This window comes from Stomoxys calcitrans, chromosome 4 (assembly GCF_963082655.1).
Source record: "Stomoxys calcitrans chromosome 4, idStoCalc2.1, whole genome shotgun sequence".
In the NCBI taxonomy this organism is placed as follows: domain Eukaryota; kingdom Metazoa; phylum Arthropoda; class Insecta; order Diptera; family Muscidae; genus Stomoxys; species Stomoxys calcitrans.
Window position 1 is genome coordinate 71,216,314 of NC_081555.1, and position 17,497 is coordinate 71,233,810.

A 17,497-nucleotide genomic window follows, 5' to 3' on the forward strand; every position below is an offset into this window, starting at 1 on the left:
AGTCAAGATCCCAGATCGGTTTATATAGCAGCTATATCAGGTTATGAACCGATTTTGACAATACTTTCCACAGTTGTTGGAAGTGATACCAAAACACCACGTGCCGAATTTCAGTCAAGTCGGATAGGAATTGCGCCCTCTAGAGGCTCAAGAAGTCAAGACCCAAGACCGGTTTATATGGCAGCTATATCAAAACATAGACTGATTTGGCCCATTTATAATCCCGTCCGACCTACACTAATTAGAAGTATTTGTGTAAAATTTCAAGCGGTTAGCTTTACTCCTTCAAAAGTTAGCGTGCCTTCGACAGGCAGACGGACGGACGGACATGGCTAGATCGACTTAAAATGACATGACGATCAAGAATATATATATTGGGTTGCCTAAAAAGTAATTGCGGATTTTTTAAAAGAAAGTAAATGCATTTTTAATAAAACTTAGAATGAAATTTAATCAAATATACTTTTTTTACACTTTTTTTTTCTAAAGCAAGCTAAAAGTAACAGCTGATAACTAACAGAAGAAAGAATGCAATTACAGAGTCACAAGCTGTGAAAAAATTTGTCAACGCCGACTATATGAAAAATCCGCAATTACCTTTTGGGCAACCCAATATTTAATGGGGTCTTAGACGCATATTTTGAGGTATTGCAAACAGAATGACGAAATTGGTATACCCCCATCCTATGGTGGAGGGTATAACAATATTTACCGCAGTTTTGATTTAAAATATAAAATAATAAAAACAATTTAAATAAAATTTACCTGAAATAATGCTTCCTGCTTTTGGGTGGACCAAAAGTCTTGAAAAGGGTTGGATGTTTTTTTGATTAAAGGTGTTATGAAAAAAATTTTTATGCTCCAGTCCAATCTGTAAATTTGTGCGAAAATTTTCGAATTATTCTACAACAATTTATTTCTTTTTCCTTCTACATCCTTAATTGATTATATAGTCACACATTTCACAAAAGGGTAGTTTATTGTATTATTTTTTTTGTGTTCATCTGAAATCTAGCCACATATTTTTCCGTTGCCCATTCCTTTATGTAACAAAGCAAACTGTCTGCCAGTGAACAAACAGCCATTGATCGACACGTCACTATAGACGCACGCTTGTCCAACAACAAAACCACACAAAACACAACAAGCTCACGCACACTCATACTCACTCTCATACAAGGACACACATTTGCTCGAAATGTAAAATTAAGGAAAAACTACGAACCACACACACACATACAAATTCAAAGAAATATACAAATTTATCAACCATTTTCTGAGGAAATTGTCATCTACTTTGCTGAAATCCATTTGCCACCATTTATGGAAAATATGAATTTCATCATAAGCATAAGCAAATGAATTTGGGTTTTAATGTGTGTAAGAAATTCCCAAAAAAATTATTTTGTTTCGTCAATGAAAATTTATGAAAAAAGTTGTAACAAAACATGCTGATTGTTTTGTAAAGGCATATATCTTCTACAAGATGTTAATGAAACTGTCTTAAAAGTAAATTTCCATATTTAAAGGATCATGCATTAAACTTGCTCTTACAACGTCGTGAACTTCATACTGACATGTCCCGAAAATTAACGGTAATAAGCTTCAGTAAAAATTTGCTACAAAATTTTTTTTCCATACAAAATTTTTTTTGTATGTCACAGATAACAATTTAGGATGTAATTTTACCTTCGGGGAATATTTTTGAAAATGACTTAAATTTTTTTGTAAGGAAAAATTTTTAGGAAATGTACATACCCACTTTAAGCGTATTAATTTATTGAAATTTCCTTGACAATGGGATATGTTCCCATAGTTTAGATAATTTTCTTACGAAAATAAAAGATTCTCATAAAGCGTGAATTTATACCAACTTTGGGACATACTACGATACTCTTTTTTTCAGTCTAACAAAACATGCTGATTTTTTTAAAGGAGTATGTATATCTACTACAAGATTTTAATGAAAATGTCTTAAAAGTGCATTTAAATATGTAAAGGATCATGTATATCACATATCTCATTCCCCTCAAACTAAAAAATTGTATATTAAACCTGCTCTTATCATGTGGTAGACTTCATACTGCCATGTTCCTAAAATAAATTTTCAAGAGAAAATTGCAATTGACCGGTCCCGAACGTGAAATAAAATGTTTACCCAATTCACCTCTCAAAAAATCCATTGTTACGCGTGCTGTGTGGCATGTGGCATCGTCTTGTTGAAACCACAAGTCATGCAAGTCAAGCTCTTGCATCTTGGGCAAAAAAAAATTGGATATCATCTTACAATAGCGCTCACCATTCACACTTACGTTACGATTCGCCTCATCTTTGAAGAAGTACGATCCAATGATGCCACCAGCCCATAAACCACACCAAACTGTGATTTTTTCTGGATGCATTGGCAGCTCTTGCAATGCTTCTGGCAGATCTTCAGTCTTAATTCGGCAATTATTTACGTACGCATTGAGCCCGAAATGAGCTTCGTCCATAAAATAGAAGCGCGAATAAAATTCAATAATTTGCCAGCGTTGTTTGTTTGTAAGACGATTCATGGTTAAATTATAGACCAAACTGAAGATGTTTGACAGTGAAACAAAACCTGCGTGAGCTGTTTAAACCAGTGTTGCCAAAAAGATAATAGCTAAAAAATCACCCTTCATAAGATTTTTGTCTTATTGTGCAGACTTGCAATAGATATACCAACAACAATAAACTTTCATACCAGAAGAGAAAATGTAAATAAAATTTTTATACCAACTTTGTGTACAAAATACTACAAAATATGATCCCTTGTTTTTCAATGTAAGTTACAAGGGTTGCCTTTTATATTTGGGAATTAGAGAACATAAAAACAAATATTTTTCATCGAAAATCGCTTTATTGTTTTTTAAAATATTTTACACTTTTGCATGCGTTTGAACCAATTGTCGAAGCACTTTTGCCACACTGATTGAGGTATCTCCAAAATTCTGAACGCATCAACCGCTTCTTTAGGTGTCGAAAAACGTTGACCTCTCATTTTATTTTTTACGTACGGGAAAAGTCATCCGATGCCAAGTCAGGACTATACGGCAGATGACTCATTAATATCGTTGTTTTGAGTGCTCAAAAATGCAGTTGTTTCGTATTTTTGGAGCATTTCTTTCGATCAATCGACACGAGCCTTTTTTTGAGCGATTGACAAATTGTGTGGGATCCAACGCGAACAAATTTTTGACGGTCAAATGTTCATGCAATATTGAATGTATGCTGGTCCCACTAATGCCTAAGGTTGTCGCAATCTCACGATAGGTCACATGACGATCTTTCAATATCACTTGGCGCACAGTATCAATGGTGTTTGGAACAAAAACTGATTTTGGACGACCTCCACGAAATTCGTTTTGGAGTGAACTACTATCTCGGTTGAATTCACCATACCATCGATAAACACTGGTCCTTGATGGAGCTTCATGGCCAAAAATTTAATTAAGTTCATCGATGCAATGTTGTTGAGTTAATCCATGTCGAAAGTTGTAAAAAATAATCGAACGCCAATCTTCACGATTTAATTCCATTTTTGGGCGAGATGATCATTTAAGTTACTGTAAATAACACAAATAGCGCTCGTATGTCGAAACGTTCTGAGTATGTATAACCTCAAAAATGTCAAGCTTTACGATAGAGCAGTCAGTTGGCAGATTGCAATACAAGGGCTGCCCAACCCCGAAATAAAAAAGGCAACCCTCGTAAAATGTAAAAAGTTTAAAATGGGCGATCCACGGTTTTTTTAAAAGTCTACAAATGCTCAGATATTTTCAATTTTTCGGTCCATTTGATACCCAACTGCCTTTCTCAATTTGTTCTTACAAAAAGTGCTTGTGTTTTAAGTCTTTTGTTCATCTATTGCAGCAAAATACGATAGTATTCATCTTTAAGCTTTAGCTTTATTGTTTCGCAATAACTTTGTTAAAATCCTCGTGTGGTGACACCTAGGCATTGGCTCCCCTATCTAAATTTTCAATTAAAGTGTTTGCATCATTTTTGAATATTTTTCAAAACTTGTTTAATTTCAACACTTGTGTAAGTATTTTAAATATTGTTATAGCCTTATACAATAAACTAAAGTGAGGAAACAAATATATAACCAAAAGCGAAGATGCCACTGCGTCTGAAGAGGTTTATGTCGAATCTTGTCACTTGGCAAATAAAAATTTCAAATATTAAGCTTTAATTAAGCAAGTGAAACTAAACACGTTAGAGATATTATTAACATTATTATGCAAAAATTTTATATTGTAGACAAATCGATGACAATTTTTTGACTTTTTGCACAATAAATGTCGAAAACTGCTCATCCAGTCTAGACCTACCATTTGAATGATCGCAGAGATCATTTTTAGCTTTAAAGAAGTTGCAAATGCTCGGGTCAAAATGCTTCACCTGATGTTCACCACTCACCTTACTAACAGTCAATATCAAGTGGCCAAGTGTGTTGGTGGCGATGGTGTGGCAAGCTATTACCCATTGTTTGTTTGGGACTCCGTTCATTTCTATCACATGAATAAACCGGTTTTGATTTTGGCATAACATTAGTTAGTCACTGCCACACCAGAGGATTCCCTGTTGGTAGCCAGATACATCAATAGACAGACAGACGAACGCGAGTACGTTATTGTGTTACGAGTGCTATATCATCAACATCGTCATTATTATCATCCAAATGGACTGAGCACAGAGACATGTTGCGAAACGAAAATCTTTTCACTACCGATTCGTTTTTTTTTATTTTTTTCCATCTTGACGCTAGGGGGAAAATAAGCTTTAATGTTGCTTATATAACGACTTTATAGAAAGAAACAAGGAAAACCAAGAAGGCAATAAGACTGCACACCATGATGCACTGAAAAAAATTGGTATCATATTATGTAGTAAAAAATTTACCCAAAATTGGTACACAAATTTGAAAATTTCTCTTTTGTTATGAAAATTAGCTGAGCTACAGTTTTCCAAAGAAATTGCAATTAAAGGGTGATTTTTTTGAGGTTAGGATTTTCATGCATTAGTATTTGACAGATCACGTGGGATTTCAGACATGGTGTCAAAGAGAAAGATGCTCAGTATGCTTTGACATTTCATCATGAATAGACTTACTAACGAGCAACGCTTGCAAATCATTGAATTTTATTACCAAAATCAGTGTTCGGTTCGAAATGTGTTCATTCACCGTTCAGCGATGAGGCTCATTTCAGGTTGAATGGCTACGTAAATAAGCAAAATTGCCGCATTTGGAGTGAAGAGCAACCAGAAGCCGTTCAAGAACTGCCCATGCATCCCGAAAAATGCACTGTTTGGTGTGGTTTGTACGCTGGTGGAATCATTGGACCGTATTTTTTCAAAGATGCTGTTGGACGCAACGTTACGGTGAATGAACACATTTCGAACCGAACACTGATTTTGGTAATAAAATTCAATGATTTGCAAGCGTTGCTCGTTAGTAAGTCTATTCATGATGAAATGTCAAAGCATACTGAGCATCTTTCTCTTTGACACCATGTCTGAAATCCCACGTGATCTGTCAAATACTAATGCATGAAAATCCTAACCTCAAAAAAATCACCCTTTAGTTCATATACTTACCTTACTTTACTTTAATTGGCTATGACAGAATATTTGTTCCACTAGTCGAACGTAGAATAGCGTTCCAAGCGCCTCGATCTTCTGCGCTCATTCTAAAATCTCTGACACCAAGTTTCGAGGTGTCTCCCACAACTTGATCTTTCCATCGGGCTTTTGGTCTTCCCGGTTTGCGTGTACCACCGTGTTTGCCTTCAAAAGACTTCTTTGCTGGAGCTTCTTTATCCATTCTGACAACATGACCTAGCCAACGCAGCCGTTGTATTTTGATGCTGAAGCTTATTAGCATTGATTATGCGGACTTATTTGAAGTTCATCACGTTGTAGAAGCAAGTAAAAATATTTTATACATAACTTTTTAGTTAGTGTAGAAGAAAACAAGTAAGGACAAGTCGAGCGAAGCTGACCTTTTGATAGCCTACACCACATTGGATATGCAGGCTAAGTAGTCGAATGCTTAAATTTGAGTTTTTGAGAAGATCGAGTGACAAATGGGTTAGCAAAGGCCTTAAAAGTGAAAATCGGGAGATGCATACTTATGGCAGCTATATCTAGAACTGAACAAATTTCTATGAAATTCATCAGTCATGAGAAGAGTTATAAGAGAAATCTTTGTGCCAAATTTTGTGAAGATCTCTTAACAAATTACTATATTATTGAGTATTATTCAAAATCGGAAGAAAGTATATATGGGAGCTATATCTAAATCTGAACCGATTTCTTTTAAATTCAATAGCAACACCGGGAGTCATAAGGGAATCCTTTGTTCCGATTTTCGTGTGAATCGGTTAACGAATGACCAAATAATTGCTTTACAAGTCTAAATCGGACGAACATATATATATGGGAGCTATATTTAAATCGGAACCGATTTCTATGAAATTCTTCAATAATGTCGAGACTTAAAAGAGTTTACAAATTGGTTTACAAATGATGTTTTAGTCGAAATCGGATGAACATATATAAGGGAGATATATTCAAATCTGAACCGATTTTTTCCAAATTTCAATAGGCTTTGTCTCTAGGCCCAAGAAAATGCTTGTGCCAAATATGAAGACGATCGAATGGAAATTACGACCAGTACCTTGTACACACATTTAAATGGACAGACGGACAGACAGAAAGATAGACCGACACAGCTAAATTGAATCAGAAAGTTATTCTGAGCCAATCAGTATACTTATCAATGGGTCTTCTTCTCTTCCTTCTGAGTGTTACAAACAAATTCACTTAGTTATAACAGCCTGTACCACAGTAGTGGTGCAGGGTATAAAGAGGTATATAATATATATAGGTAAGGTTGAAGAGGGTGCAGATATTCATCCGCCCCATGTTACTATGGACATACACCTAAGCCAGTAATCGGCTTGTTGTGCGCTCTAAAAACTATAAAGTAACCTCTAAAAAAAATTTTTAAATTAGGAATTCCGTGCTACTTACAAAATCCTTAATTGTTTTCAATACCACCCCCCTAAGTTGGTTCATGTCTAATATTGTGTCTCCACCTTAATGCCGGTATCTGTTAGACGCGGTAGCCGGACAATGACAAAGGAAATGCTAGGTAGGCAATAAAAATCACAAGCAACCTAAGCTAAGTTTTATTATTTTTATACCCTCCACCATAGGATGGAGGTATACTAATTTTGCGATTCTGTTTGTAACTACTCGAAATATTCGTCTGAGACCCCATAAAGTATATATATTCTTGATCGTCCTGACATTTTATGTCGATCAAGCCATGTCCGTCCGTCCGTCTGTCGAAAGCACGCTAACTTTCGAAGGAGTAAAGCTAGCCGCTTCAAATTTTGCACAAATACTTCTTATTAGTGTAGGTCGGTTAGGATTGTAAATGGGCTATATCGGTTCATGTTTTGATATAGCTGCTATATAAACCGATCTTGGGTCTTGACTTCATAGTTCTCTAGAGGACGCAATTCTGGTCCGATTTGACTGAAATTTTGCACGTGATGTTTTGATATGATATCCAACAACTGCGCTAAGTATGGTTCAAATCGGTCCATGTTTTGATATAGCTGCCATATAAACCGGTCTTGGGTCTTGACTTCTTGAGCCTCTAGAGGGAAATTTTTGCACGAAGTATTTTGTTATGATATCCAACAAATGTGCCAAGTATGGTTCAAATCGGTTCATAACCTGATATAGCTGCCATATAAACCGATCTGGGGACTTGACTTCTTGAGCTTCTAGAGGTCGCAATTCCTATCCGATTTAGCTGAAATTTTGCATGACGTATTTTATTCTTACATTCAACAACTGTGTCAAATAAGGTTCAAATCGGATCATAACCTGATATAACAGCCATATAAACCGATCTGGGATCTTGACTTCTTGAGCCTCTAGAGGCCGTAATTATTATCCGATTTGCCCGAAATTTTGTACGACGGATCTTCTCATGACCATCAACCTACGTGTTTATTATGGTCTGAATCGGTCTATAGCCCGATACAGCTCCCATATAAATCGATCTCTCTATTTTACTTCTTGAGCCCCAATTCTTATTCGAATTGGCTGACATTTTACACAGGTCTCCAACAAATGATTTAATTGTGGTCCAAACCGGACTATATCTTGATATCGCTCTAATAGCAGAGCAAATCTTTTCTTATATCCTTTTTTGCCTAAGAAGAGATGCCGGGAAAAGAACTCGACAAATGCGATCCATTGTGGAGGGTATATAAGATTCGGCCCGGCCGAACTTAGCACGTTTTTACTTGTTTATTCTCCTTTCAATACCGAATACCATGAAAGTAATCTTTACAAAATAGAAAAAAGACAATAATTTTTAAGAAATACATCACTTATTCCAACCCTCATACCCCAATTTTCAAAAACGCCAGATCTCGGAGATGCTTGAACCGATTTAAGCGAAATTTTGTATGCCACCTTATAGACCCCAAAAAAGCAAAATTGGTATAAAATTTTTGGGTCACATAACCCATCTCAAAACCCAACCGGACAGACATGTTTACCGATTGGAACAATATGGGTATCAAATGAAGGGTTTTTAAGAATAAAGTACGAACTTGGTACACAAATTCCGCCTAAAGTGTTCGGGGGGTCCCCCACCCCCAAACAGGACTCTTTCATAGCTTTGGGCAATATGGGTATCAAATGAAATACATTTAAAGGTAGAGTATAAATCAGACATAAAAATTTATTCCTTGGTGTCTGAGGGGCCTCCCCAGACCCAAACCCCCCGCAGGGCACAATATGGATACCAAATGAAAATTATTTAAAAGTAGAGTAAGAATCTGATATACAAATTTATTCCTTGGTATTTGAGGCGCCTCCCCACCCCCCAAAACCTCTCAGCAGGGCTTATTTACCAATTGGGACAATATGGATATCAAATGAAAGGTGTTTGGCAGTTGAATATACATCTGTTTTAAGAATTTTGTCCAATGTGTCTACGGGGCCTCACCCAACCCCAAAACCCCTTAAAGGGGCATGAATGTGCAACGTCACAAAATGGGTATCAAAGAAAAGGACTTTGGGAGGTATACATATCTGTGATAGAGTCTGGGACCGGCCCACCCACTAAAACCCTTCAATAGGTCGTGTTGTTCGAGCCGGATAATATGTGAATTAAAAGAAAGGTCTATGTCAGAAGAGTTCGAATCTAATGTTGATATAAGGATTCAAAGTCCTGGGTCACGTCCAGCCGTCCTGCCGTTCTGCAGGACATGTATATCCATGTATAACCAAAAAAAAAGGTATTAAAAATAATATGTGAAATATGATTTGGAATGTGGATAACCAAAACAAAAAAAATGAATTAGTGTGGATCTGAAAGAGATCCGTTGCCCTGAATATATTGATAGCCACCTCCAAAATGCTTGACAATATAGGGCCAAAAAATCGTGTTCTAGAACGATGCTGATATTATTTCAGGGCCCGGCCCCTAAACTCCCTTCAAAACGGCCACTAGTTATAAATAATAGGTATTTGATAGTAGAAAAGGAATTTGATATCCAATTTTGAGGGTCGTCTCACCTCATAGACTCCCCCTAACCAATGGCTATTGGGGCTCAAATAAAAGAAATTTCAGAGTAGAGCACGAAGCTGATATTTTTTACGGCAAACTTCCTCTCCACCCTAGATACACCTTAATGTGGACATAATTGTGAATTATGACAATAAAGGGCTCAAATCTGATATCTGTTTTATGGCCTGGTGTTTCAGGGACCCCTCACCTAAACTCCCCCTAAACCACGCATACATACCGACTATAGCAATATGTAGGTCATATGTGGGATACCCAGGGAGGCCGCGCCAGCTCCGAAACCCGCTAAATAAAAATATAAACCAATAATGACAATATTGGGCTCAAACTAAAGGTATTTGAGACTAGAGAATGAATCTGATATATGACGGTCCCCCTCACTCCCAAACATACCCCCATACTGGATTTATTTACCGACCATAGCAATATAATGCTCAAATGAAAGGTATTTGGGAGTAGAGCCCCAATATGATATCCACATTGGGGTGAAATATCCGAAAGGCCGTACCAGTTCCCTTAAATAGGTGCCAGTATAGGACTCAGATAAAATAAGAGAGTGAGAGAAGGCGCAGCGAGGGCGCCGTCTAACCATAATGTAGTAAATTTAGTTTTATCATACAAAAAATTTGTAAGAATTTGGTATTAAACGCATAGAAATTTTCCTTACAACTTTGTTCAAAACATGCTGAATTTGAGTTCAGATATTCCTACTTCTTGAAAATTTCAACTAGATTTCAACTAGTTTGCTCGCATATACCTAATAGCGAATTGTGCTTACCAAACAGGACAAAAAAAATCTAAAACGACAAATCATGGTCAAATTTTTTACCATTTAGTTACATTTTTATTCATTTGGGGGTTCATTTTTTTTAGTGTGCTTCAATAGATTTAATTTTTGTCCACTTTTTTGTATGCATTTGCTTAAGATGCTACATTGGACGACATAACTTGGCAATAAGGCAGGCGTTGTAGGGAAAACAATGACAGTCAAACGTGTGTACAGGCAAACATAAAAAACAGCATAAATTTTTTTTTCTGCAGTTTTTTGTACTTAAAACAGCAGATTTTGTTTGCTGATTTAGCTGACTGAAATGTTTGCTGATACAGCAGGCCTATGTTTACTGAAACAGCGGTAATGTCTGCTTTCCCATTTTCAGCAGACAAATACTGCTGTTTGTTTTGCCGTTTTGAATAATCAATTTGGTACGCATTCAGTGAGATACACATTTAGATTTGTTTTTAATTTTTTCTTCTAACATCCTCTTCATAACTAAGCAGCAGTCATTTTCAGCAAACAACAGGCTTTTAGCAGAACAGAATTTTCAGCAGTCAGCCTGCTGCTACTGCTATAATATAAACATTCCTGTTTTAGCAAAAACTCTCGACTGCTATTTCAACTAATAAAATCTGCAGTTTTACAAACAAAACTGTTCACGAGGAAGACGAAGGTGGGCCAATTTGACGCATCACGTTTACTCAATAACACGATTTCGATACTTATTTTACGCCTCAATAGTTTGATGGACTGAGATGAAGAAAAAGTGCAGTTTAAGACTATACAACAGGTTCGAGAACATGTTGTCTTGGCATAGACGGAGGATGGGGGCAGCTCATACCATCGCGGTATAATCGAGGCGACGATAGGAAACCTGAGAGGAATGTAAGAGGTTTCCAATTGGATATCAGAGACGACACTTGAGGCATGTAACACTGTGGAACAGCGAAACAGTCGGTAGGACGGCAAAAAACCTATGGGGTGATCCGGATCGGGAGAGTACGAGGCTATCACTGAAAGGAAGTAAGAAGGAGGTCAGTATAGTTTTTGGTATCATAACAGGACACATAGGACTTGGAGCTCACGTAATCAAAATCGGTGCGGCAAGTAATAGCATTGCCCGGCTTTCGCGGCTAAAAGACACCGGTACTTAGGTGGGGACACGATACTAGACATGAACCAACTAAGGGGAGTGGTATGGAAAACAATTAAGGATTTTGTCAGTAGCACGGAATTCTTAATTTAAAATTATCTTTTTCGAGGTTAGTTTTTAGAGCGCACAACAGCCGATTATTGGCTTAGTTGTATGTCCATAGTGGCGTGGGGCGGATTAATATCCGCACTCTCCTAAGTTAACCTAACCTAAGTACAAAACTCTGCTAAAATATTAATATAACTGAACTGAACTGACAAAAAAAATGTTGCTTATGTTTTATTTAATCTATTTTAGACCACTATCCCTTTCTGTGGTGCAATCGATTTGAAACTTTATGTGTAAGAAGCTTTCAGTTCACTGATAAATTAAAGGTACACTTGGTGTTCTTATGTGGCATAGTTGCCAAGAAATCGAGTTTGGGAAAAAAAGATGGGACAGACACTATACTAAAAATCAAAAAGAATATTAATAATATATAAATAACTCTTTTTAATTTTTTCTATGTTCTAGTAGACTTCGAAATGTAGTAAAATTAATACTATGAAATATTCCATTTATTTTTTCATTTTAATTTTTTTCCGAAAATAATTTTTTTTGTCTTAATTTACGAAAAATTATAATAAAAATATTAAAGACAATATTATTCTATAGAGTCAGAGCAATCCGTAAACATTTTTTTCAACATAAGTTAGTACATACACTAAAGCTGGCAAACTATCGATAATCACAACATTCGATATTTCTAATAATAAATATCGATAGTATCGATACTATCGTCAATTTCCCATCACCTACATTTTAAACGAAAATGAGAAGTAAAAATCAGGAGTCCGATTTAGGTAGTAGCAATAATAATACACAGACCGAATGAAAACAAGTCTGTTGGAAGTCATGAAAGGAATCTTTGTACAAAATGTTAGCCCAATCGAATGAAAATTGCGCCCTCTATGGGCGCATCACAGTGATAAAACTTCCTTTGCTCAAATATCTCATTCATGAAACTTTCTTACATCTGTCTGTGCCATAGCCGTTTAAGCAGGGCAGTGATATATGGAGGGCTAAAATTTTGTTGAAATTTAGATTATCTTATAAAGGGTGATTTTTTTGAGGTTAGGATTTTCATGCATTAGTATTTGACAGATCACGTGGGATTTCAGACATGGTGTCAAAGAGAAAGATGCTCAGTATGCTTTGACATTTCATCATGAATAGACTTACTAACGAGCAACGCTTGCAAATCATTGAATTTTATTACCAAAATCAGTGTTCGGTTCGAAATGTGTTCATTCACCGTAACGTTGCGTCCAACAGCATCTTTGAAAAAATACGGTCCAATGATTCCACCAGCGTACAAACCACACCAAACAGTGCATTTTTCGGGATGCATGGGCAGTTCTTGAACGGCTTCTGGTTGCTCTTCACTCCAAATGCGGCAATTTTGCTTATTTACGTAGCCATTCAACCAGAAATGAGCCTCATCGCTGAACGGTGAATGAACACATTTCGAACCGAACACTGATTTTGGTAATAAAATTCAATGATTTGCAAGCGTTGCTCGTTAGTAAGTCTATTCATGATGAAATGTCAAAGCATACTGAGCATCTTTCTCTTTGACACCATGTCTGAAATCCCACGTGATCTGTCAAATACTAATGCATGAAAATCCTAACCTCAAAAAAATCACCCTTTATATAAAATTGAATAGGTGTTTGTTTGTTTGTTCCGTATAGACTCAAAAACGGCTGAACCGACTACCTTGAAATTTTCACAGATTGTGTAGGGAAACCTACGCTATATAATTTTTTGATTTCCGAAGGGGGACGGACCCACCCACTTACCCTAAAAGTACTACCCAATAATAAAAGTAGACCGATCGGGACAATATGGGACTCAAATGAAAGGTATTCTGGAGTAAAACACGAATTTCATATTAAAAATTGGTTCCAAGTAACTGAGGGCCGCCCCAACCCTAAAACCCCCTAAAATAGTTTTTTTTTTTGGACTATCATGACAATATGGGACTCAAATAAAAGGTATTCGGGAGTAGATTGCGAATTTGGTCAGGAAGGAGATATAGGCTATATAATTTGTTGATTTCGGAAGGGGCGGACCCTCCCGCATTACCCAAATACACCACCCAAAATTAAAAGTGGTTCGATCAGGAAGATATGGGTATCAAATGAAAGGTATTGGAAAAAAAAATACGTTTATGGTATTAAAATTTGCGTCTAAGTACCCATTGGGCCGCCCCAACCCCAAAATTCCCCCAAACAGTCATATTTAACATTCATGTCAATATGGGCCTCAAATGAAAGATATTCGGGAGAAGATTACGAATCTGGCAAACAAAATCAGATCAGATTACTTAAAATTTTCACTGATTGTTCAAGTTTGTCTGGAAGGAAACATAGGCTATATAATATTTATATATCAGATACCTCTTACCCCAACAACGCCATCCAAAACCAAAAGTGGACCGATAGGCACAATATGGGTTTCAATGAAAGGTATTTTGGAGCTAAGTGTTTGGGGGTACGCCCTAAAGCACCCCCTAAACTGTACTTCATTTCCGATTATGACAATATGGTTTTTGGGAGTACAGAACGAATTCGATATCTATTTTCAGGGCAAAGTGCAATATGCGGCTCTCAATAAATGGATTTGGGAGTGCAGCACGAATTTGATATCCATATTTGAGTCGAAATGTCTGAATGCCATCCCTCCCCTAAAAATTTGATATCCAATTGAAGGGCCATGTGTTTGGGGAACTGCCCCACCCGAAAACACCTCCATGGGGTTCACCCCACTCTCAAACAGAATTTATTTATAGATTATGCCATTATGGGGCTCATATAAAATGTATTTTAAAGTAGAGCACGAAGCGTATATATACATTAGAAGCCAAGTGTGTCTCTAAACGGAAATATTTACCAATACGATAATATAGGACTCAAAAGAAAGGTATTTGGGAGTGGAATAAAAATTTACCCTGGAACCGAGAAGGGGCACACTTCTCACACATCAATGAAAGCTTTCCGATTTAAGTTTAAACTCGATAATAAGGGAATTTTTTATAGCCGAGTCCGAATGGCGTGCCGCAGTGCGACACCTCTTTAGGGAGAATTTTTTGATGGCGATGTTGTCGGCAGGATTTGACCGCAAGTGTTCAGCGTGATAGGTAGACATAGGCTACAGTGGCTCTAAATCGATATACACATTAAGTGCGAAGTGTCCCAACCCTTAAAAGATATAAGAGAGTTAAAAAGGGCGCAGCGGAGCAGGCCCGGTTCGGCTAGTTATAATATAAAAATTTCATCAGAAATCTCCCGAAAGTATTTTATCAAAATTAGAATTTGTGATAAATTATTCATTGTTGTCAAACTACCAAAAATCTTTTATACTGACCACTTTTGCCCCGCACTGAATGATAGTTGATTTTTTCATCAATTTTCTCCACACGAAAAAAATGCATTTGCAAGCAAAAATGACTTTTTTTTATAAACTTTTATACCTTGCAGGGATTTTCATCATAATGCCCTCCAAAGTCATGACTCAACAGATGGAAGGGGTTTTGTGAAAGTAGGGCGTATTTATAAGTCTCTGCAATATGCCCTGGCATTTAAAATTGCTTCCAACTTGAGTGTAGACTATAACATCATATACGAATTGCCCTAGACAACGAAGTAGGGCGATCCATTTTAGTATACCTTATTAAATTCTGATTTATGAGTTTGGCCAACTCTCAACAGCGGTTTATGTAAGGATATGGTGGTATCTGCACATGATCATAGTACCATTAGCTTTGTTTGGTCTAATTGTGAATTCACAATATTTAACACTTGCATGCAATCCGCTACTTAACATAAAGTACAACGTGCATTGTAAGCATTGTACTTACGTCACTTGCCCATTGGAGTTTGGGTGAAGGTGCATCTTTGAGGTGCAATTCACGATCCAAACAAAGGTGTGAGAATGTCTGGACAAACTGAAATGGCGTACAGGAAATGTTTGCAACAATATGTACCACAATGACATGAATTGTAATTTATTTATACAAATTTCCTTTTTGAGTAAATTGTTCATAATTATAAAGTAATGTCTCTTGTTGGGCACTGTTGCTGCTGCATACCAATCTATTCATCATGGAGCTACAATGTGTAAGATGTAAAAGACGTTGTGGAATACATGATATTTGTTCGAAGTTTTGGAAGTGGATCATGCCTTTTCTGGAATTGTGGATATTTTACACACAGAAAATAAGATGTGTTGGAAACCAAACAATGCGTGACGCATACAAAGTTTGCCCAAATAATACCATTTATTCCAAATAAGGAAAATAGAACTTTCATCTAGTTTTTCTCTATATAAATTTTTTAGCAATGACTTTTTTTAATTTTGAAATGGATTGTGTCCATTCAAAGGAATAAAGAACTCAAATTAATTTTGCAACATAAGATCATGTGGTTCAAACACTTTCAGGGTTTATTTCGATTTTTGATACACAATAAAAATGGAAGGTCATCCATTTTTAAAGGAATACATTTATGTTTTTGTTTTATTTTCTGTTGTATTCGTTGTGCCATAAGCAAAGCAAAAATTTAGTTATGAATATTTTTGTTTTGTTTTCATATGTATACATTAATATTTACTTACTTTGGGATCGCGCAAAATATTATCAAACATTTTGTCCACCTCAAGTGAATTTTGAAAAATTGTTACTTCCCAAGATTGCACGGATGCACAATCGGCACAATCACTCTACGCAAAGAAATCATCTTTTCGTTTAACAAAGCACCTGTTGCTGTAAATAAAACATTTTTGACTTAAAAGAATTTTTGGATTTTCTTGTTAAAAAGCCATGCTTACCGCAGACCAAAATCCTAAAGGTTTTGCCATAAACGAAGTGACTGTTAGATCAAAAAGTGACACTTTTACGACTAATTTTCTGCTATGGGAGGAAATGGTAAGATGTTACGATATCATGCTTGCTTCCCCAATAAAAAAGATTTGTTTGATGATAATGCAAATAGTTTGCAAAACCTTTCAATGAGAGTTCTTTATTTAAAAATTGTAACAAATTTCACTTAGTGTCGTATAAAAAAGAACTACAGGCTCTAAGTAAAAGCAACTAAAGTTGTACGGTTACGTACGACGTGGCTCTCAATGTCCTAAACGAAAGTAGTAACAATTTAAGATGTTTGGAAATACTTCATAGTTATCAATCAAAAATAAAAAGCAATTCAACTGATCCACATTCATTCGATTGGTAGGTGTTAGGATATTACAATTCTGTGTACATTGTAGAAAAGTTTTATCATTGCGTCGAGTGTTGGGAATTATCATTTGAATGTTGAAAATACAAACGACAGCCTCATATATGAGATGCTTATAGATTTCCAACACTCCCCCTTTTCAAATTTAGAGAATTCTGAAGAAGGCGTTTTGGAATTCAATATTTTAAAGCGGACAACAATGTTCATGTTAATCTTACGCCGTTTAGACTTTATCGTTTCCCATTACATCTGTGATATCATCATCTGTAGAACTTGAGCCCTGCATGCATTCCTTATCTATTTATTGTCTCGTACTTTTATTATTTCTTCTGCCCATTTCGCTGTGGACATTTTTCTATCGTTAAGATTTGCAGGATCTTTTCCTTTGAATCTGCCTTTAATTCTCATAGCAAGCCTTTTTATATTCCTCCTTTCATTTGTGTTGCGGTTTTTCGAAGATTGAGTGGATTCTGTAATGCTATTGGGCATTGCAGTAGTAATGGAGCTGGATGATTTACACTTAACGTACAATCGGCTGCAATGGGATTGTCGTAGTTAAAAGTTAGTTGTCGTTGTTATTGTCTGTTATTTTGATGGAAATTTGATTTTTGTCCTTGTTCTTTTCGTCCGTCTCTTCATTTTGATTTGAA

The 17,497-nt window shown here is 36.3% G+C and overlaps 1 protein-coding gene across 1 annotated transcript in view; it reads right to left on the reverse strand.

Moving 5' to 3' along the window:
- Window positions 1-16,531, reverse strand: part of LOC106085544 (uncharacterized) — a 47,590-nt gene extending 31,059 nt beyond the window's left edge. The window contains exons 1-2 of the mRNA XM_013249847.2: window positions 16,441-16,531; window positions 16,228-16,375 (exon numbers count right to left, since the gene is read on the reverse strand). Coding sequence (XP_013105301.1) covers window positions 16,228-16,257 — 30 coding nt within the window. The 5' untranslated portion in view covers window positions 16,258-16,375; window positions 16,441-16,531. The remainder of the gene's footprint in view (window positions 1-16,227; window positions 16,376-16,440) is intronic.
- Window positions 16,532-17,497: the final 966 nt, after the last annotated feature.